General features: G+C 36.2%; 1 protein-coding gene across 1 annotated transcript; it reads left to right on the top strand.

Annotated features, from left to right (window-relative positions):
• The first annotated feature begins 1,961 nt into the window (after positions 1–1,961).
• LOC113620176 (zinc finger protein 33B-like) lies at positions 1,962–3,762 on the top strand. Its single transcript, XM_027105960.1, is given in 3 exon segments — positions 1,962–2,814; positions 2,977–3,610; positions 3,612–3,762. Coding segments are annotated over 3 exon segments (1,638 nt in total).
• Positions 3,763–21,946: the final 18,184 nt, after the last annotated feature.

The following is a 21,946-nucleotide window of genomic DNA, read 5'->3' as shown; positions in this document are numbered from 1 at the left end:
TTGCATGATGAGGGGCAATTAAGATTGTAGACGGAATTAAGGATTCTAGGCATCTCACTTTAAAATAAGGGCTTTATCATGGATTATCTGGGTGGTCCCAGTATAATCAGCAGGATTCTTAAAAATGTCAGTGTGATGCAGTATGAGAAAGAATTAACTGACAATTGGCTTTGAGGATGGAAGGGGGCTACAAGCCAAGGAAGGTTGATGGCCTCTAGAAGCTGGAGAAAGCAAGGAAATGGATTCTCCCCTAGAACCTCTACAAGGAATGCAGCTCTGCTGACACCTTGGTTTTAGCTCATTGAAACACACTTCAGACTTTTGACCCCTCCCAAATTGTAAGGTAATACATATGTATTATTTTAAGTTACTAAATTTGTGGAAATTTTTTATAGCAGCAATAGAAATTTGCTATTTTGGTATCTGGAATGTGAAACCTTAAAATGTGAAGGTGCCTTTGGAATTAGCCAGTGAGCAGAGGAGGAAAGAATTTTGAGGAGCCCGATAGAACAAGCCCAGATAGCCTTAAAGAGACTGCTAGTAGAAATATGGATGTTAACTGTTACTGAGGGCTCAGAAAGAAGTGAAGAGCATGGTAGAGAAAACATTTATTGTTTTAGAGAAAACCTAAGTCCTCATGAACAGACTTTGTAGAAATATGACATGAAAGGCTCTGCCAGTGGGGATTCAGATGAAAATGAAATGAGCATGTTATTGGAAATTGGAAGAAAATGGTAGAAACTTAGCTGAATTGTGTCCTGCAGTTATGTGAAAAGCAGAGCTTGTAAATGATGAAGTTGGATATTTAGCCTGTGATTTCCACACAGAGGGTTGAAAGTGTGGCCTAGTTTCTTCTTATTGCTTATAAAAAAATGCAAGAGGAATGAGTTATATCGAGGAAGAACTGTTAATCAAAAAGACACCAGGACTTCATGATTTGAGACATTCTCAGTCTGTTGCAGGCTGAAAAAGATGCTAACATGAGGATATTCACCCTAAGGAAAGTGTTCTCTGAAGAGAAAGCCAAAAGCGTGTCTGGACAAACTTTTGCCAGTGCCTTAGAATAATCAAAAGGTCAGAGTACTTTTGGACAGAGAACTTTTTTTCATTATGTCATGGATTTATCCATAAAAGTGCTTATTTCCTTAGTCATTTGTCCTGTATTATGTTTTTTGGATAGGTTTTATATAGTACTTTTTGCTTATCCCTTTACACGAAGGTGTCTTGAGTTTTGTTTGAGGCATCACTTTTAAAATATATAGGGGTTGCGGCGGGCACAGGAGTGGGTTGGGGCTTGGCCGGTGTGAAGGGCGGCCGAGCTGGAGGGAGGGCGGGGTTCAGGCCCCTATCCCGGCCAGCAGCAGCTGCTGCCATGGCTTGTTCGAGTCTGGTCCTTGTGCGCTTACGGCGTCTGCGAGTCCCCAGAGAGGCCGCTGTAGTGTTGGCGGCCACTGCCCTGAGGCCGTGGCACACTCTGTGAGGACGGCAGGGAGTCCTCGCTCCCCCACTGTATCAGGTCCGGAAAGTGATCAGAGTGGCTAGCGAGTGCCTCGAGACCACAGAGCCGGCGGGAGGCGGCGCTAGGAGACACATCACATCTGCTTCCTCCCTAAAAAACAGTTGTGCCTAAATCTGGCATTGTGCCCGTCCCTGCACTGAGCCAAAGGACATCACTGTGAAGTTCAGGTCCTGGTTCCTAGGAACAAAGCCGATCTTGTGAGATAAAGAGGAATCCCACCAGGAAGATGGCTCATGTGAGTGGAGGCCTCCCGCCAGGGCTACAGAACAGAGGAGGATCGAGGCCAAGAAAGAGCAGACCCTAGATGTGCATAGCTGATTGCACTATGTGATCCTTGTGCTCCACAAGCCACCCGTCAGACTGTGAGAACCTGAGGTTTGAGCCAAGTTTCAGGAGAGCCCAAACTTTGTAGTTCTCTACATGTTTCCTCGATCCACAGAAAATGAACAGATCTCAGGGGCCAGTGTCATTTGAGGATGTGAGCATGGGCTTCACTCAGGAGGAGTGGCAGCACCTAGACCCTGCTCAGAGGACCCTGTACAGGGACGTGATGCTGGAGAACTATAGCCACCTCATCTCAGTGGGGTACTGTGTTATCAAACCAGAGGCGATTTTCAAATTACAGCAAGGAGAAGAGCCATGGATGTTAGAGGAAGAGTCCCAAAGTCAGAGCCACCCAGACTTCTGCATAGTTGACCTGATGGAGAAGAGCCAGGAAAAGGAAAACCAGCATTGGTGGAAAGTTGGTTTTGTCAACAGCAAAACACCGACTAAAGAGAGAAATAGTGTATTAGGAAAAACATTTTCTCTGGATACAAACTTCATTTTATCCAGATTTTATCCATTTATCCATTTTATCCATATTTACCAGGATAAATATGACTCATATGGAATGAATTTGGATTCTCTTTCAGAATTAATCATTAGTAATAGACACTCCTTTGTAAGGCAGCTTGATGAGTTTAATACACATGGGAAATTACTCCTCTGTACAAAGCACAAGAATTCTCATTCTAGAGAGAAATCTTTAGAATATGATAGAACTGGAAAAGCCATCAGTCAAAATGAGGACTTATTTCAGCATCAGGATACTCAAACTCTGAAGATTCCTTTTGAATATACTGAATGTGGGAAAACCTTCAATGAGAGGGAAACTTTCATTACCTATAAGAGAGAAAGCTCATGGGAGAAGCCCTATGGATGTAATGAACATGTCAAAGCCTTTTCTGATAGACCAACATTCAGTGTTCATCAGGGAACTCATACAAGGGAGAATCACTATGAATTGAATGACTGTGGGAGGTGGTCTCTTCATGAGAAGTCAATTTTAAATAAGCAACATGGAGTTATCATGGGGAAGAGATAATATGAGTGTGTTGAAAGTGAGAATCATTTCAGCAAGAAGTCACTCCTTCAGTGAATTTATAAAGGAGAGAAAACCTTTAACTGTTATGAAGATTGGGAAGTATTCTGCAAGAAGCCAAATTTCATTCAGCATCAAGAAACACATATAGGGAAAAAAGTCTATAAAATTAATCAGTGTGCTACTGCATTTTGCAAGAAGCCAAAGCTTCCTACATATCAGAAAACAGATATAAGAGAAAAACTCTATGAGTGTAGTGAATGTGGGAAAACCTTCAGCCATAAATCATCTCTCATCCTACATCAGAGGATACACAGAGGGGAGAAACCCTATGAATGCACCAAATGTGGGAAAACCTTTGGGTATAGGTCAGGCCTCACAGTACATCAGAGAACACACACAGGGGAGAAACCCTATGAATGTAATGAATGTGGAAAAAATTTCTGTGAGAAGTCAAATCTCCATGTACATCAGTGAACACATACAGGGGAGAAACCCTATGAGTGTAATGAATGTCAGAAAACCTTCAGTGATTTGTCAGCTGTCACAGTACATAAGAGAATACATACCGGGGAGAAACCCTATGAATGTAAGGAATGTGGGAAAACTTTCTCCCAGAAGCCAAACTTCATTAATCATCAGAGGAGTCACACAGGAGAGAAACCCTATGGATGTCACAAATGTGGAAAATCCTTTTCTGTGAAGTCGAAACTGAGGGAGCATCAGAAAACACACAGGAGAGACACCTTATAAATGTAATGAGTGTGGGAAAACTTTCTGCCATAAGTCATCCCTCACAGTACATCAGAGCACCCACACAGGGGAGAAACCCTATGAATGTAACCAATGTGGGAGAACCTTCTATCAGAGAACACACTAGGGAGAAACACTACAGGTGTAATGGAACCTTCCACCAGCATCTCGACTTCACTAAACAGCAGAGAAACAGCACTAAGAAGAAACCCCTGTCAACATCCTGAAGCCTTCACCCTCCTTTTGGACTCACTGCATAGCAGAAGCAACCTGGGGCTGAGGTGGGGGACCCAATATATATGAGAAATCTTTTGCCTAGAAGTGACATTTCATTGAGTAGCAAATAATTAATATTTGATAACTTTATTAATATCTTGAAGATGTTACAGTGTCAAAGAAAAGTTTAAAAAGGAGTCCTTTTCTTTTGCAGAATATGTATAAGTATGCTATATAGAGAAACTTTACATGATAGGTTTGCTTACTGGAATGCAACATTATAGTAGGAAGTATATATATATTTGCTTAATAACTAAAAGTTTTTATTTCATAATTTTAATATGAATATGAAATGTATAAGTTGTCCCATACTTAATACCTATGTATTTTTTGTTTTAATTGAAATTTTTATTGAGATAATTGTAGATTGTAAGATGCAGTTGTAAGAAGTAATACAGAGAGACCCCATGTACCCTGTACCCAGTTTCCCCCAGTGGTAATATCTTGTAAAAATATAGTACAAATATCAGCCAGGATAATGATATTATTGATATAATCCACCAATTAGTTCAGAGTTTCTCAATTTTATTTCTACTCACTTATGAGTATGTGTGTTTAGTTCTGGGCAATTTTATCACATGTGTAGGTTTATGTATCCATCATTGGCTGTGACATCTGTTGACTGTGGTATCTACGACCGCAGATATTTCATGATATTCAGGGATTATTAGTTTCTCCGGTATTGTAATTATGTTTTTCAAAAGAGTCTCTATATTTTAGAGATGGAAAAATAACATTTGCTACGGCATTCAGATAATTGAAATACAGGCAACAATACCATGAGCTTGGAGATATATATGTATTTAATTGGATCACCTGTTCTTTCATTTCCAGGATTTGTTTATATAACTTGTATATTTATTTGTTGACTACATTAGGTTACAAATACTTTCTCGTAAACTGTGGCTTATCTTTTAATTTTATTTATGCTAAATTATACTTTATAGAAGTTTTAAGTTTTGATGCAAATATATCAATCTTTTCGTAGGTCTTTTTGCTTTTTGTTTAAGAAATTCTTTTCTAGACTGAGATTACAAAGATATTCTTCCAAAAGGCTGAAATTTTGCTTTTCATGTTTATATTTTTAATCTATCTGGAATTTTTTTTTAATGGTGTAAATTAGTGGTCTACTTTCATTTTTTTTTGCAAATGGAAAAGTCAGTTGTCTCAGGGCCACTTTTGAAGGTCTGTGTATTCATTTCCCAGGGCTGCAGTAACAAAGTACCACAAACTGGGTGGCTTAAAATACTAGGAATTATTCTTCCAGTTCTGGTGGCTAAAAGTCTGAAATCAAGACGTCAGCAGGGCCATGCAGTCTCTGAAGGCTCTAGGGGAGAATCTCTTCCATGCCTTTCTCTCAGCTTCTGGTGGTGGCTCTCCATCCTTGGTGTTCCTTGGCTTACAGCTGCATAACTACAATCTCTGTCTCCATTGACACATGCATTCTCCCTTCCTGTGTCTAGTTCTCTGTGCTTCTTTTGGAGCCAGCAAGGCCATGGCCCTTAACTGTCTGCTTGTCCAGACCCTTAGGTGCAACCTAGTTGCCTCAAACCTAGCTTCTGCCGGTGCACAGCATGCGCTGGTGGAAATGAACAGAACCCTGCACCCACCCCCATCCCCCTGCCATGGACAAAGGCCCCTCCATATCCCCTGCCTCTTGTTTATAAAAAGTACTAGATCTATGGCTAGCACAGTTTCAAGAACTTGGCCTTAAGAGAATGGGATTAACACTGTTGTTCATAATAATCTATATCTTTGTGGGCATCAAAATAATTGTAGCTTGTTCTGCCCGTATATGTAAATGGGCAACTACAATTTTCAGCGAAGGGATGCTACAGACCCATGTCAACATCTCCCACTCTAAGAATATGGTGCCCTATGTCAGCATGAAGTTACAGAAGACAGACCTTCGACCATAATCCAATAAAAATGGAATGATGTTCTGACAAGTGGGGATTTATAAGCAGCTTTTGGCAGGAAAAAGCTCTTTGCAGGAAAGAGCTCTCTGCAGGAGGCCCCTTTTGTCTTGTCACTAACCTTAAACCAGTTTCCCCCACGCTTTACTCATCTCTGGCCCTAGCACACTTTCAAATCTTTTGATCACATAATACCTTGCCTAATCTGGTGGTTGTTTCCATAAATTAAAGAAGCAGAAATAAAGAATAAGTAATTAACAGATGACCCTAGCTTCCCCTTCAGTAATCTCGTGAACAAACTGTGTGAACAAGATGGTATTGAAAGAAAGATCACAAGAAATCAACAAGCCTGCATGACAAGCCTGCATGCAGTGGGGGATGGCAATGACTCTGACCTCCTATCTCAATGATTAACTGAGATTACTTACCTTTTCCTTTAAAAACTTCTCATGGCTGAGCAGAATCTTGGGAGGTGGTTTTTGGGGAGTCCACTATCTCCCCAGCATTCTGATTAAAAGCAACTTTCCTTTCTACAAACATTTGTCTCTCTTGAGTATTGATTTCTGAGCAGCAAGCATCCAGACCTGATTTGGTAACACTGGGACTCGCAGCACGAGGTGTGTGGAGGGTGGGGGGTCTTCTCTTTTTATTGCCTTGTTGCACAGACTAAACATCTGAGACAATGTTGACTAGAAGTGGTGAGTAGACATCTTTGCCTTGTTCCCAGTCTTAGGAGGAACCTGCTGTTTATTTCACCATAAAATATTATGTCAGATACATGTTCTTTCATAAATGCCCTTTATTAGATTGAGGATGATTCCTTTACTTCCTAATTAATTGAGAGTTTTAAATCATGAATGTGTTGAATTTTTTCAAATGCTTTTTCTACATTATAAAGAGATTTTTTTTCTTTTTTAGTATGTTAATATGACGAAATACATTGATTTTGAATACTAAGGCAACTTTGCATTTCTAGGATAAATCCTACTTGGGCACGATGCATTACCATCTTTTATAGATTAGAAGTTTCAATTTGCTATATATATATTTTTTGGTGGTACACGGGCCTCTCACTGTTGTGGCCTCTCCCGTTGCGGAGCACAGGCTCCAGACGCGCAGGCTCAGCGGCCATGGCTCACAGGCTCAGCCGCTCCACAGCACGTGGGATCTTCCCGGACCAGGGCACGAACCCGTGTCCCCTGCATCGGCAGGCGGACTCTCAACCACTGCGCCACCAGGGAAGCCCATCAATTTGCTATTTTTTAAAAGAATTTTTGCATCTATGTTCACAAGAGTTATTGATCTATGATTTTCTTTTCTTGTGATGTCTTTGTCTGACTTATGTAGGTATGTAGGTTATGTAGGTAATGCTGGCTCGTAAAATAAGTTGGAAAGTGTTTATTCCTAGAAGAGTTTGTGTACAGTTGTTACCATGTCTTCTGTAAATGTTTGGTAGAATTCCCTTGTGCCATCTGGCCTGTACTTTTTTTTGTGGGAAGGTTGTCAGCTACAAATCATTTGTTTAATAGGGCTATTCAGGTTTTCTCTTTCTTCTTGAGTGACCTTTGGTAGTTTGTACCTTTCAAGGACTTTCTCTATTTCAACTAAGTTGCTGAATTTATTGGCATAATTATTAATAAAATTCCATGCTGCTTTAAAAAATAAATAAATAAAATAAAATATATAGAGAGACATAAATTATACATTTTTTTAAAAATTGAGAATCTTCGTATTTGGTGATTTTACTTCATTTATATTTATTGTTATTGCTGGTATATTTGCTTATATATCTACCATTTTATATTTTCTTCTATTTGATATAATTTTCTTTGCTTATTTGATTTATCTTTCCTGCATTTTATATGATTGATAGAGTTTTCTCTTTTATTATTGTATCTTCTTTCTACTGGTTTGGAAATTATACTTTCATATTTATTACTTCAAAATTTATGCTTAAATTTTTGCATAGGTAGAATGTCCAAGCTACTTTTCTGCATTTAAAAAAGATTTTAGCAATATGCTCACTGTCATTCCATCAAACTCTACTCTTTTGTTAATTCTTGGTTATTTGAATAGTCCCAAGAATGTTCCTCTTAAAATCCTGACTCTCAGTTCCTTGACCTTTTCTCTTCTAATGAACTTAATCTTTCATCCAGCCACAAAGTGTCATTCTATTATCCTACCCTGGACTTTTTCATTACCAATAAATGCACTTCTTCCATAATCCCAACTGTAAGCATCCTGATTTCCAACCACTGCCTCTTCTCTTTTTATCTCATACCTTCTGCTTATGCCTTAAATAAGTTTTATTTTAAAACTTACTTAAATAAGTTTTAAAAAGCTGACTCAGACCTATAATTCATTGATTTTTACTATACCACATCTCTCTTTGATTTTTCTAAAACTGAAATAAATTACCAACTTGACATCTTGAATTTCAACTTGATATTTTTAATGGCATACTATCATCCTCCAAAAGATGAGGAAATATAAAATGAGAAGAAAACCAAAACAGTCCTAACACTAACCACAACTTTTCACATGTTTCTTCTTAAAAGAAAGAGCTGATAGAGGATATTAGGAATAGGATCTTTAATGTAGTACTGTATGTGTCCATAATGAGGGATTTTTCAGTTTTTTTCAGTTTTCTCAGAGGAAAAACTCTGAGTTTCCTGAATTTTAAATCCCACTTCACTGATAACTCAGTTTTTTTTTCATCATTTGGGATTGAACTCAACATGAAAACTTTTATTAGAGGATCAAGTTGGAAAAATTGATCCAAAAATCATACATCTAGATATATACAACCAATTGTCATATATCTTGTAAAAAATAGAATTTGTTCATTTATATATACACTGATCACATTTATTAAGCATCTATTTTTTGTCAAGCACTGGAATAGAAGCTGGGGATTCAAAGATGAGTAAAAGGCAGACAAAAACAATTGCCAAATATATTTATTAGGATAAGAATAATTTATAAAGAAATTGGTAGTTTAGTTTCCCTGAACATATTATTTGTTCAGAACAAAAGACCCTGATTACGCCCTTAGTGAACCTCTTCTAAAGACATCTATGAATAAGAGGATTGATAATATATTCTAAATTATTTAATTAAAGTGTACTTAGAGGCATTTTAGAAAAGATAGAGCAGAAAGAACTGAGGAATAAATTCAAAGACTATACCTACATTAGTACAGCTTTCAGTAAAACCCCAAAATGGTTTTTTAAAACAAATTATTTATGTATTTATCAGATTACCTTGGTCTCTGGGTCATCTGTGGTTCTATCTCACTGTACCTTCACTGTTTTGGGTTCCAAGGTGAGGAAGCATACTTTATCTGAGGGAAATCATTCTTGTGGGAGAGAGGAACTAGCAATGTTGAACTAGCCAATGGCTCTTAAAGTGTCTATTCATACATAGCTATGTTCTACTCACATTCCACTGACCAAAGCAAATCAGATAGCCAAGGCGTTGTCAATGTGTGAGAGGAAATATGTCTCTAAGAGAGGAGAGAAAACAATTGGGAACAATAAACTAATATAAATGAGTTTTTAAAGAAAACAGAGTAGAAAGATTGGTAAAAAAAAATAAGAGAACATATATTCCAAATAAATTTGTCAGTGTTTTAGAAATTCTAGTTAGTATTGGCCTTATATGGTTAAAGAGGAAGATGGTTATACTGATCAGGGTTAAACTGCATATAACAGAATTCACTCTAGTTAGTCAGAAGGGAATCTTTACACCAAGAAATAGAAATTTACAATATTATTGAAAAGGCCAGAAATAGGTTCCAGGCTAAATTTAAGGAACTATTTCTAGGCTCAGAATTGATCTACCTCTGCTGCAATTATAAATTTACCTCTGCCTTTAAAGAAAGCTGACAATTTAGGAAGCTGCTGTTACCAATGTTGACTGCAAACTACACTGCTTCTGCCATGACCAGGAAAATAAGCTGCAAGTTGAGAAGCGGCTAATACATTTCTAGAGCCACATCATATCTGCTATATTCTGGGCCAGCAAAATACATGCTCTACTCCCTATCTCCTCACATGACATTTTAAGGAATCAAAGTTCACACAAAAGCATTAACTGGTGGAATATGTCTCATTGAGAAACCTAGCTACAAGAGAACCTGGGAATGTGTTCTTTTTTGTAATAGAAAGGGTTTATTTTCTCTTTATAATATTTATGCTATTTGATTACAATGTTTTTCTGATCTACCCTAATCACACAAATAAAGAGAAACAAAACTTAATTAGAAATTTGATAAAATTATGCATGTTTTATATTGTCTTTTTTCAGAAGTCTTGTATATTAGGTAGAAAATTTAGAGTCCTAAGAAATGAAGGAGATTCTTCTTGAAGCCTAATAAATAAAAACAAAATTAGCAATGGTTTACATTTAATGAACTCATTTGAAGAGAACAAACATACTGATTAAAATTTGTCACGAAATTAAATATACTTTGGTTTGTTTACTTATTCACTTTTTTTTAAACATCTTTATTGGAGTATAATTAGCACTTTTCCTCCAAATTTTGTTTAAAAAGAAAGAAAGCTACAGGTAAATTGAAAGAACAGTATTTGAATGCGTGTTTACCATTTACTTATTTCACCACCTGTTAAACTATCGCTACATTTGCATCCTCTCTCTCTCTCTCTCTCTCTCTCTCTCTCTCTCTCTCTCTCTCTCATACATGCTTTACTAAGGCCCTCTACACATGACTTAGTTTTTGCGGGACCATTTGAAAGTAAGGTACACATATCATGATACTTCACCCTTAAATATAGTTCTCAGCTTATGATGGTTTGACTTATGATTTTTCAACTTTATGATGGTACAAAAGCAATACACATTCAACAGAAACTGTATTTCAAATTTTGAATTTTGATCTTTTCCCGGGCTGGCAATATGTGGTAGATACTCTTGTGATGGTAGGCAGCAGAAGCGAGCCACAGCTCCCAGTCAGCCACGCAATCACAAGGGTAAACTATTGGTACACTTACAACAATTCTGTACCCATACGGCCATTCTTTTTTTCACTTCCAGTACAGTATTCAATAAATTACATGAGATAGTTAATACTTTATCATCAAATAGGATTTGTGTTAGATAATTTTGCCCAACATAGGCTAATGTAAGTGTTCTGAGCAGGTTTAAGCTAGGCTAGGCTAAGCTATGATGTTCAGTAGGTTAGGTGTATTCAATGCATTTTTTTACTTTTAAGATATTTTCAACTTACAATGGGTTTATTAAGATGTAACCCCATCATAAGTTGAGGAGGATCTGTAATTCAACATGAATATCCTAAGAACAAGGACGTTTTCCTACATAAGCACAATACTATTAACACATCCAAGAAATGTAACATTAACTCAATGGGAAATGTAACTTTTAGCTTTCTCTGCATTAAAAATGAGGTTGGAATGGATGTTTACTGAACCTAGGTACATTATCTTTCATTTTTAAGTTCAAGAAATGCCTTCCCTTGTATAGGGGTTGACTTTGATGTCTCAGACTGTCACTATCCTGTCAGCCCCTGAAGGTGAATTTTCTACTCAGTTCCATTCAAAATCATTTTCCTTCTGGAAAGAAATTACCATAAGTGGAGCAATTTATTCCTATGATGGCCTGAGAATAAACTCAGGGTAAGTTGAACTTGCCATGCCAAGTCAGGCTCTGACAGAACACATGTGTTTTGTGTCAGCAGCTGTGGTGTTGGCCGTGGAATTCCTTTTCAAAGTGATGAACAGGGATAAAATGTGATGTTTTTGTTTACCTGTTTGGTTTTAATGAAGTGCACAAATAATAAGAATAGAAGTAAACATACTCTAGTTATTGCCTCTGTTACTTGTGTAACTGATGTGCAGCACATTAATATAAAATAAAATTCAGAAGGAAAAGCAAAAATATCTGTTTTCTTTTATAAATTTTATAATTTATAAAATTCATCTGAACTCCCTTTGTGGCAGTAAGTTGCAAAGTCACTACCCAGACCATAACTAACTACAACCTCTTTTATATTATTCATGTCTACAGAGAGGACCTTTAAAAGCATGTAAAATTGTTTGTTAACCCACTTTAAGAGCAGTCCAAAATGCAGGGAGAGAAAGGTGGAGACTTTTGAAATAGAAAGAAGCAGTTTCCTGGGTTGATTGCCCCTTAATAACCCTGGATTTCCTTTGGAGATATAATTACTGTAAGTCAAACTTGCACATTTCAATTTTTAAAATGGCACAAGCTTTCTGTATACCCAAATATGAGTATTTCTGGAAAAGTTTAAAGCCCACTATTCTTAGATGTTCGTTTAGCTGTTCCAACACCTGCCACTTCCAATACAATGATGAAGAGGCTTTCATTTTATTCTTTTCTTATAAGAATTTAAAATGAATCCAGATTGGACTTTACACTGTTTTCATTTTCTTCCTAGAAAGTTAAAAATTCTGAGATAGAAATTTCAGAATTTTTAAGGTTAACAATAGGAAAAGTGGTTCATGAAGAAACCAGTCTCCACTGAGGGCTGAGGTATCATCTATGGTCTCCTCCATCATTCTGGAAAACGTCTACAGATTTTTTGATAGTATTCTTTAATGCATATTATGAGGAGCTAATAGATGTTTATTTAGTGTTTATTAAACACTAAGATACATTCAAAGCTTTGGGAAAAACTTAATTCGATTTGAACATATAAGTCTAACAAAAGGGGAAGACATTTGTTCAAGGGCTTAAGGGCAGTAATCGTAACAGGAAATGTGTATCTATCTTTTTGTATTTTAGCTAGTTGGGAGATACCAGGTTATTTAAAAGATGGTCTCGAGAAATAAAAGTACATTGTGGTAGACCTTAGAAAGAAAAGTTAACCATTTAAAAAGATGATTTAAGAACATATTTATAAGGATCTGTCATGTTCAAAGAGCTGTGTAAAGCATATCTCTAAAAAACAATGAAAAAAAGGTTTCATATATTAGTTCTCTTTAGAAAAGAGGTACCAATAATCCAAATGAAACCAAAAAAAGCATCATCTAAGACTTTCATGCCAAACCCCCTTTCACTCCTACACACACACCTTTGATCACTCAACTGGTAAGAATTCATCAATGGCAAAACATTAATTGGTATATGGAGAGAGATGCTGTTTCCATTCTTATGAATTGAAGTAGAAGAAGTATCTTATTTTTCTATCTTGACTTTGCTTTTATCCCTGTGCACTACCCTTAGTTAATGTCTGATATCTTTGTCTAGTAATATGGCAGATACAATGCTTAAATCATGGACCGATGGATACAACCCATCATTCCAGTTTTATCTTCTTCAGTGTCCCAACATGGACCATGCTCCCCAGCCTTTGAAATTTTTTCCCCATTCTTGAACATTCATATTTTCTTAGTTTAGATTCCACCAAAACAGTCCTGGGGCAAGGATTCAAGTTTGTTTGGGAGGTGCAGTAGATATTAGTAGGAGAATGGAAAAGTGAGACAGAGAAAAGAAGGCAGCCAATAACAGGTTATGAATAAAGTGTTATAGATTCTCTTCTGTTGCAGGTAACTAGAGCTTAAATTCCACTGGGAAAACTCTGAAAGGCAGTGCAGAATCATCAGAGGCAGGGGAGCTGGGCATTTATATACAAATACAGGAGGTATTACTTCCCCTCATTTTGGCCAGTCATATCTATGGGAAGAGTGGCATTCTACCCCTTCAGAGAAAGCAGTCAAGCAAATGGATAAAGACATTAGTGGTTGGAAGTTGGCCACTGAAGTAGGATGCCCAAGGGATATGAGCAGGGTGCCTCTGCCATTTGTGGCCTTGCTTATTCTTTTCCCTAACTCTTTACTCCCTGTCTCCTCCAACCTTCTACTTAACCAATTTCTTCTCAAGTTACCTCAAATATCATCATCTTAATGCCTCCCTTGATCGCCAAGTAAGGTTTACTCCTTTACTTATTATCCTCAGTAACAGCTGTAGTGGTTCTTACCTTGTGCTATTTTGTTCTGAGAATATTTAGGTACATGTTTCATTTTCACTCTTAAAAATGTGGTTAATAAAAACAGGGATTTTGTAAATTTATACCTCTTTCAGTATTTAGCAGAGTCTTGCACACAATTGATATCCCAAAAACCGTTTTGAGTGAATTTACTGAATTGAATGTGCCATGAAAACTGGGAATAAAATGCCAGTATTTTAGTATGATATAGCAAAATGTAGATAAGCACATTTACTATAAAAGTGCATTTATTCATTGTACCAAATGAAGCAAGGATTTATAAAGAAACAATTGAAAGCACAAAGTGATTTGATATATATTCTTTTCAACCTGATTGTGATAACTTTTCTTTAGCTTTCTCTCAGCTTTTTGTTAGCTGGTTTCAAGCCCTCAAAGTCCCACAAGTTAAATACATTTTTAGTATTATTTACAACATTATTATAAATCCCGTAGGACTGAAATCACTGCAGTTGAATCTTTCATTATTCTCACAGCAGGTAGTATCTGTTTGTCTTTATCATTCTGAAAGTATCTCTTTTTACTAACATCCAAAAGATATCTTTCTCTTGCTCCATATGCTTTTTTAGGAATGTGTCAGATGTCATTCTGTCTGTTTTTTTCAATTTTCCTTCCTACACTATTGCCCTAGGCTCTCTCTTGTTCATAGTCTTGTTTCAAATTTGGAGTGCAATCTGCATATACTTAATTTATTAAAATTATTTAAAATCATAGCATATTTTTAAATAGATTTTTTAAGAATAGAAATGGGGAAAAGTTCTTGATAATCATCTTTGGACTGATGGAAAGAAAAAGTAGAGAAGATGAAATTGTAGGAATTTATTGGTTGGCTTTCATTCAGTGGGTAAGGTTTTTCTTCGTGCACTATTTGAAAGATAGACGTTTTATTTCAGGATCTCATAAAAGTATTGTCCATAATTTAGAAAGCATTTCACAAGCATTCAAGCATATCTATGTCAGGTCTTGCCTTTGGTTGTCCAGCATTTTTAAGTGATACTTTATGAGTGCACATGGGTAGAAATATATCCAGGGATTATTGATTTACAATTCGATCAGTAGATTATGATGACCATGTGAAAGACAGTACCTGAACACGAATGGACCTATGTATAATAAATAATGCTATTCCGTGACTTCATAGATGAATAGTACTATTATCATATGCAAACATTTGGCTAAATTTACCCTACTACCATAGTTAAAACATCCAAGAAGAATAGCAGTGGTTTTAGTCATTAGTATACGATAAATTAATATGTACTCATTTTCCTCTTGAGTTAAAACTCAAAACATAATGTTTGCAATATTCTTTCCTAAATGTATGGATATCACCACCTTTAATCTCTAAAAAGGATGAGATTTGGATATGGCCCAGTAAGAAGGTAAAATCAACTATTATAATTAAAACATTTATTCATCTCTGCCATGATATTTTATGCAGAATTTTGTACGTTTATTGTATGTCTTTCTACACGGAGACTTATAGAAATGAGATAATATGTAGTATTGGTCTATACTGTGTCTCAGCCAAGAAAGCTCAGATTTGAGCCTTTTAAATATATGAAATGGTAATTCCCCTTTAAAACAAACCATTTTCTAAGGCATTCTGGGCTTATTTCAAAGGTGAGACTTAAGTTCTATGTACTTCTATCACTTACTACCTGTATGATGTTGGATAAATTACATAAAGTTCCTGAGCTTCACATTTCTTGTTTTGTAAAAGGGTCATGATTAAGTGAGATACTATATTTGAAAATATTTTACAACACGTTTACTGTACTTTATAATTCTTTATAATATTTATGTATCAGATAGGAAAATTAAAATTACCTTGAGAGGAAAAATAGTTACCTTTATCTGATTTGACATTTAATCTTCCCTCACAGCTTGTTGTTTTTAATATCAAACAATCTTTTTCCGTCCCATCTAAGTCCCACTTGTTGCCTGATAATCTCAGGAGAGAACTTCTTAGCACGTAAATTTTACCAGACAAGCAGATAAACAAATATATCTGAAGTCCACTAATTCTAGGATGGAGATTATTCCTAGTGGATAGTATCCAATTCAGCCAAACAAACATATTTTCAAAGCCTCATGTTGTTGAGTGAAAGCAAACCACCCTGTGAATTTAGTTATGAAAAAATGCTGTAAAATCAATAAAACAGCAGGTTCTTCCTAACCCAGCATCTTTTCTGTCAATAAAAGTATACAATTATATGATGGAAAATATGACATTTAGGGAGATTTCAGTAGAACTAAAAACTATATTCCACTTGATATATTCAGAGACAATTTGTAGGTGACATGTTTAAACTTGCCTCTAAAGAGTATTAATTTGTTATGACTGAAAGGGAACAGCTGGGGCCAAGGACTGAATTGAGATCACAGCTGGGTAAACAACAGCCTTACACCCCCAACAAGGATATGTCTGGTCAGAGCCACCACTTCCTGCCATTGCTGTTTTAACCACCCGGGAATATCCCCCAATTTATCTTCCTGAATTGTATCCTCCATATTCCCAAGTGTCTGAAATTTTTATCAGTTCTGAGAAGAAGGGATGTTTAGAGTACTTTTATTCTGGGAATATTTCTACTTCCCTCAGTATTGACTCAGTGTTGGAGAAACCCCAGGAAATTTCTTGAGAATATTGCTTGGGAAAATCATTCCAAATTTTATTCCTGTGATAGTGGGAAGAAGCACAGACTAGAAATTTAGGTGAGTCTGAAGGAAGAGTTGACAGTGGTTTCCCTACTTCCATATACCTTAAAAGATAACATGCCTAAATAGATACTTCTTCTTCGGGTTGTTTCTGTGAAGTTTTTGCTACATTTTGAATGGAATGTGTTTTTCTTGTTCATTTTTAAATAGAAACACTGTTAATTTTTATTTTCTATTATTTTTCCTTCATTTTATTGAGGTAATTCACATATCATGAAAGTCACAATTTTAAATCTTTTTAAAGTGTACACTTCAGTAGTTTTTATTATAGTCACAGTGTGGTACAATCATCACCACAATTTAATTCCAGAACATGTTCATCACCCTAAAAAGAAATCCCATATCCATTAAGCACTAACGCTCCATCTTCCCCTCACCCCAGCTGCTAGCAATCACTAATTTACTTTCTGCTTCTATTTATTTGGACAAGTGCAATTGTTGGGTCGTATGGTAACTCTGTAGTTGGCTTTTTGAGGAAAGGCCAGAATGTTTTCCACGGTGGATGTACCAGTTTACATTCCCACCAGTAACATAATTTCTCCACATTCTTTTTTTTTCTTTTGAGATCTTTATTGGAGTATAATTGCTTTACAATGGTGTGGGTTAGTTTCTGCTGTATAACAAAGTGAATCAGCTATACGTATACATATATCCCCATATCTCCTTCCTCTTGCATCTCCCTCCCACCCTCCCTATCCCACCCCTCTAGGTGGACAGCACCGAGCTGATCTCCCTGTGCTATGCAGCTGCTTCCCACTAGCTATTTTACATTTGGTAGTGTATATATGTCCATGCCACTCTCACTTCGTCCCAGCTTACCCTTCCCCCTCCCCATGTCCTCAAGCCCATTCTCTACGTCTGCGTCTTTATTCCTGTCCTGCCCTCAGGTTCTTCAGAGCCTTTTTTTAGATTCCATATATATGTGTTAGCATACGGTATTTGTTTTTCTCTTTCTGACTGACTTCACTCTACATGACAGACTCTAGGTCCATCCATCTCACTACAAAAAACTCAATTTGGTTTCTTTTTACGGCTGAGTAATATTCCATTGTATGTATGTGCCACATCTTCTTTATCCATTCATCTGTTGATGGACACTTAGGTTGCTTCCATGTCCTGGCTTTTGTAAATAGAGCTGCAATGAACGTTTTGGTACATGACTCTTTTTGAATTACGGTTTTCTCAGGGTATGTGCCCAGTAGTGGGATTGCTGGGTCGTATGGTACTTCGATTTGTAGTTTTTTAAGGAACCTCCATACTGTTCTCCATAGCGGCTGTATCAATTTACATTCCCACCAACAGTGCAAGAGTGTACCCTTTTCTCTACACCCTCTCCAGCATTTATTGTTTCTAGATTTTTTGATGATGGCCATTCTGACTAGTGTGAGATGATATCTCATTGTAGTTTTGATTTGCATTTCTGTAATGATTAATGATGTTGAGCATTCTTTCATGTGTTTGTTGGCAATCTGTATATCTTCTTTGGAGAAATGTCTGTTTATGTCTTCTGCCTATTTTTGGATTGGGTTGTTTGTTTTTTTGTTATTGAGCTGCATGAGCTGCTTGTAAATTTTGGAGATTAATCCTTTGTCAGTTGCTTCATTTGCAAATATTTTCTCCCATTCTGAGGGTTGTCTTTTGGTCTTATTTATGGTTTCCTTTGCTGTGCAAAAGCTTTTAAGTTTCATTAGGTCCCATTTGTTTATTTTTGTTTTTATTTCCATTTCTCTAGGAGGTGGGTCAAAAAGGATCTTGCTGTGATTTATGTCATAGAGTGTTCTGCCTATGTTTTCCTTAAGAGTTTCATAGTATCTGGCCTTACATTTAGGTCTTTAATCCATTTTGAGTTTATTTTTGTGTATGTGTATTTTGTGTACTAATTTCATTCTTTTACAATTTCTCACCATTGTTACCGATACTTGCAGTATTATGAGTTTTTAAATTTTGTTTGTTTAAAGTATAGCTGTCCTCACAGGTGTGAAGTAATATCTCATTGTGGTCTTCATTTGCATTTCTCTAATGACCAGTGGTGTTCAGAATCTTTTCAATGTGCTTATTAGCCATTTATTGGCTTTGGTAAAATGTCTGTTTAAGTCCTTTGTCCATTTATTAACTATCTTTTTGTTGTTGAATTGTAATAACTTTTTTTTTTGCGGTAAGCGGGCCTCTCACTGTTGTGGCCTCTTCCGTTGTGGAGCACAGGCTCCGGACCTGCAGGTTCAGCCACCATGGCTCACGGGCCTAGCCACTCCGTGGCACGTGGGATCCTCTCAGACCGGGGCACGAACCCGTGTCCCCTGCAGGCAGGCAGACTCTCCACCACTGCGCCACCAGGGAAGCCCAAGAGTTCTTTATATATTCTAGATACTAGAACCTTATCGGATATATGACTTGCAAAGATGTTCTCCCATTCTATGGATTGTCTTTTTACTTTCTTAATAGTGTTCTTTGAAGCACAAAAGTTTTTTAATTTTGACAAAGTTCAATATATCTAACTTTTGTTCCTTGTGCTTTTGGTGTTATATTTAAGAAACAATTAGCTAATTCAAAGTCACAAAGATCTGCACCTATATTTCATTCTAAGGGTTTTATAGTTTTAGTGCTTACATTTAGGTCTCTGATCCATTTTGAGTTAATCTTTGTATATGATGTGAGGTTAGGGTCAAAGTTCATTCTTTTGCATGTGGATATCTCGTTCCAGCAGCATTTGTTAAAAAGACTATTCTTTCCTCAGCAAATAGTCTTGGCAGCCTTGTCAAAAATCAGTTGATCATCAATGTATGAGTTTATTTCTGGATTCTTGATTGTGTTCCATTGACTATTATGTTTGTCTTTATGCCAGTACCACAGTATTTTGATTACTGTGGCTTTGTATTGAGTTTTAAAATAGGAACCTGTGAGTCCTGCAGCTTTGTATTTCTTTTTCCAGATTGTTTGGCTATCATGTGCCCTTGCAATTCTATATCCATTTTAGGATCAACTTATTCTTTTCTGGAAAAAAAAAAAAAGGAAGTTAAGTTTGATAGAAATTACATTGAATATGAAAGTAAATTTAAGGAGTATTGCCATGTTAACAATATTAAGTCTTCTAATCAGTGAACATGGTACTTCCATATTTAGGTTCTCTTCAGTTTCTATTAACAATGTTTTATGGTTTTCTACATATCTTACACATCTTTGACTAAATTTACTCCTAAATATTTTATTTTATTTATTTATTTATTTATTTTGCGGTACACGGGCCTCTCACTGTTGTGGCCTCTCCCGTTGCGGAGCACAGGCTCCGGACACACAGGCTCAGCGGCCATGGCTCATGGGCCCAGCCGCTCCGCAGCATGTGGGATCCTCCCAGACCGGGGCACAAACCCGTGTCCCCTGCATCGGCAGGCGGACTCTGAACCACTGCGACACCAGGGAAGCCCCTATTTTAATATTTTGATGCTATTTTACTTCTGCAACTTTGATGAATTAGTGTATTAGTTCTAATTGTTTTTTAAGTGGATTCTTTGGGCTTTTCTATATACAAAGATTATGCCATTTGCATGATTCCTAATAGATCATTTATTCTTAACCATCTATTCATAATAGATAGTTTTACTTCTTCCTGTCCAAACTAGATGCATTTTTGTGTCTTTTTCTTGCTTACTTGCCCTGGTGTGAACTTCCAATACCATGCTGAAGAGATGAGAGTGGACATCCTTGTCTTGGTCCTGATCTTAAAGGGAAAGCTTCCAGTTTTTCACCATTAACTATGATACTGGCATAGATTTTTCATATATGCTCTTTATCAAGTTGAGAAAGTTCTCTTTTTTTCCTAGTTTGTTCATTGTTTTTATCATGAAAGTGTTGTATTTTGTCAAATGATTTTTTGTATCGATTGAGGTGATCATGTGGGTTTTTTTCTCTTCATTCTATTAATATGGTATATTATATTGATTGATTTTTGTATGTTGAACTATTCTTGCATTGCTGAGATAAATCTCACTTGGTCATAGTGTTTAATCCCTTTAATATACTGAGGTATTTAGTTTGCTAGTGTTATGCTGATAATTTTCATATGTATATTCATGAAAAATGGTGGTCTGTACTTTCCTTTCCTTGTGCTATCTTTGTCTGCTTTGATAATAATGGCCCCATAGAATGAGTTAGGAGGTATTCCCTCCTCTTGTGTTTTTTGGAAGAGTTTGGGAGGAATTGGCATTAATTATTCTTTAAATGTTTGATAGAACTCACCAGTGAAGACATCTTGTTCTGAGCTTTTGTTTGTCAGAAGTTTTTTGTTTTGTTTTGTTTTTGTTTGTTTGTTTACAGTAGGTTCTTTTTGGTTGTCTATTTTAAATATAGCAGTGTGTACATGTCAATCCCAAAGTCCCAATCTATCACTTTCCCCTACCCTCCACCCCCGGTAACCATAAGTTCATTCTCTAAGTCTGTAAGTCTGTTTCTGTTTTGTAAATAAGTTCATTTGTATCATTTTTTTTAGATTATGCATATAAGTGATATCATATGATATTTGTGAAGTTTTTTGATTAATGATTCATTTCTTTAGTTTTTGTTGGTCTGTTTAGATTTTCTTTTTCTTCTTGAGTCACTGTAGTTGAGATTTTGAAAAATTTGTTCATTTGTTCATTTCATCCAGGTTATCTAGTACAATACTATTTCCTTATAATCTTTTAATTTCTATAAGGACAATAATAAATGTCTCCACTTTAGTTCCTGATATTACTGATTTTAGTCTCCTCTCATTTTTCTCTCAGTCTAGCTAAAGTTTTGTCAATTTTGGTGATCTTTTCAAAGAACTGACTTATGCTTTTTTTTTTTTTTAACGCTCTCTATTGCTTTTTTATTCTCTAGTTTATTTATCTATGCTCTACAGTTTCCTGTTTCCTTCATTCTCCTTGTTTTGGGTTAAATTTGTTCTTTTTCTAGTTTTTTAAGGTGGAAGATAAAGTATTGACTTGAGATTCTTCTTTTTTAATGTAGAATTGAGAGCTGTAATTTCTCTGAGTACTGCTTTATCTACATCCCATAAATTTTGGTATATTTTGTTGTCATTCATTCATCTCAAAATATTTCTAGTTTTCCTTGTGATGTCTTCTTTCCGTTGGTTATTTAAGAGATTCTCCCATTAGGTTGTTTAATATACATATATTTGTGTATTTCCAAAATTTCCTGTTGTTATTGATGTCTACTTTCATTCCATTGTAGTTGGAGAACATACTTTGTATGATTACAGCATTTTTAAATTTATAGGATTTATATTGTGGCCCAACATATGATCTATTTTGGAGAATGTTCTAGTGCACTTGAGAAGAATATGTATTTTGCTGTTGTTGTGAGAAGTGTTTTAGGTCTGTTAGGTAAAGGTGATATAGTGTTCTTCAAGTCTTGTATTT

The sequence above is a fragment of the Aethalodelphis obliquidens genome, unplaced genomic scaffold (assembly GCF_003676395.1).
Source record: "Aethalodelphis obliquidens isolate GAN/ISIS:26980383/991018 unplaced genomic scaffold, ASM367639v1 scaffold7, whole genome shotgun sequence".
Taxonomy (NCBI): domain Eukaryota; kingdom Metazoa; phylum Chordata; class Mammalia; order Artiodactyla; family Delphinidae; genus Aethalodelphis; species Aethalodelphis obliquidens.
This window is presented reverse-complemented; position numbering and strand designations above follow the sequence as displayed.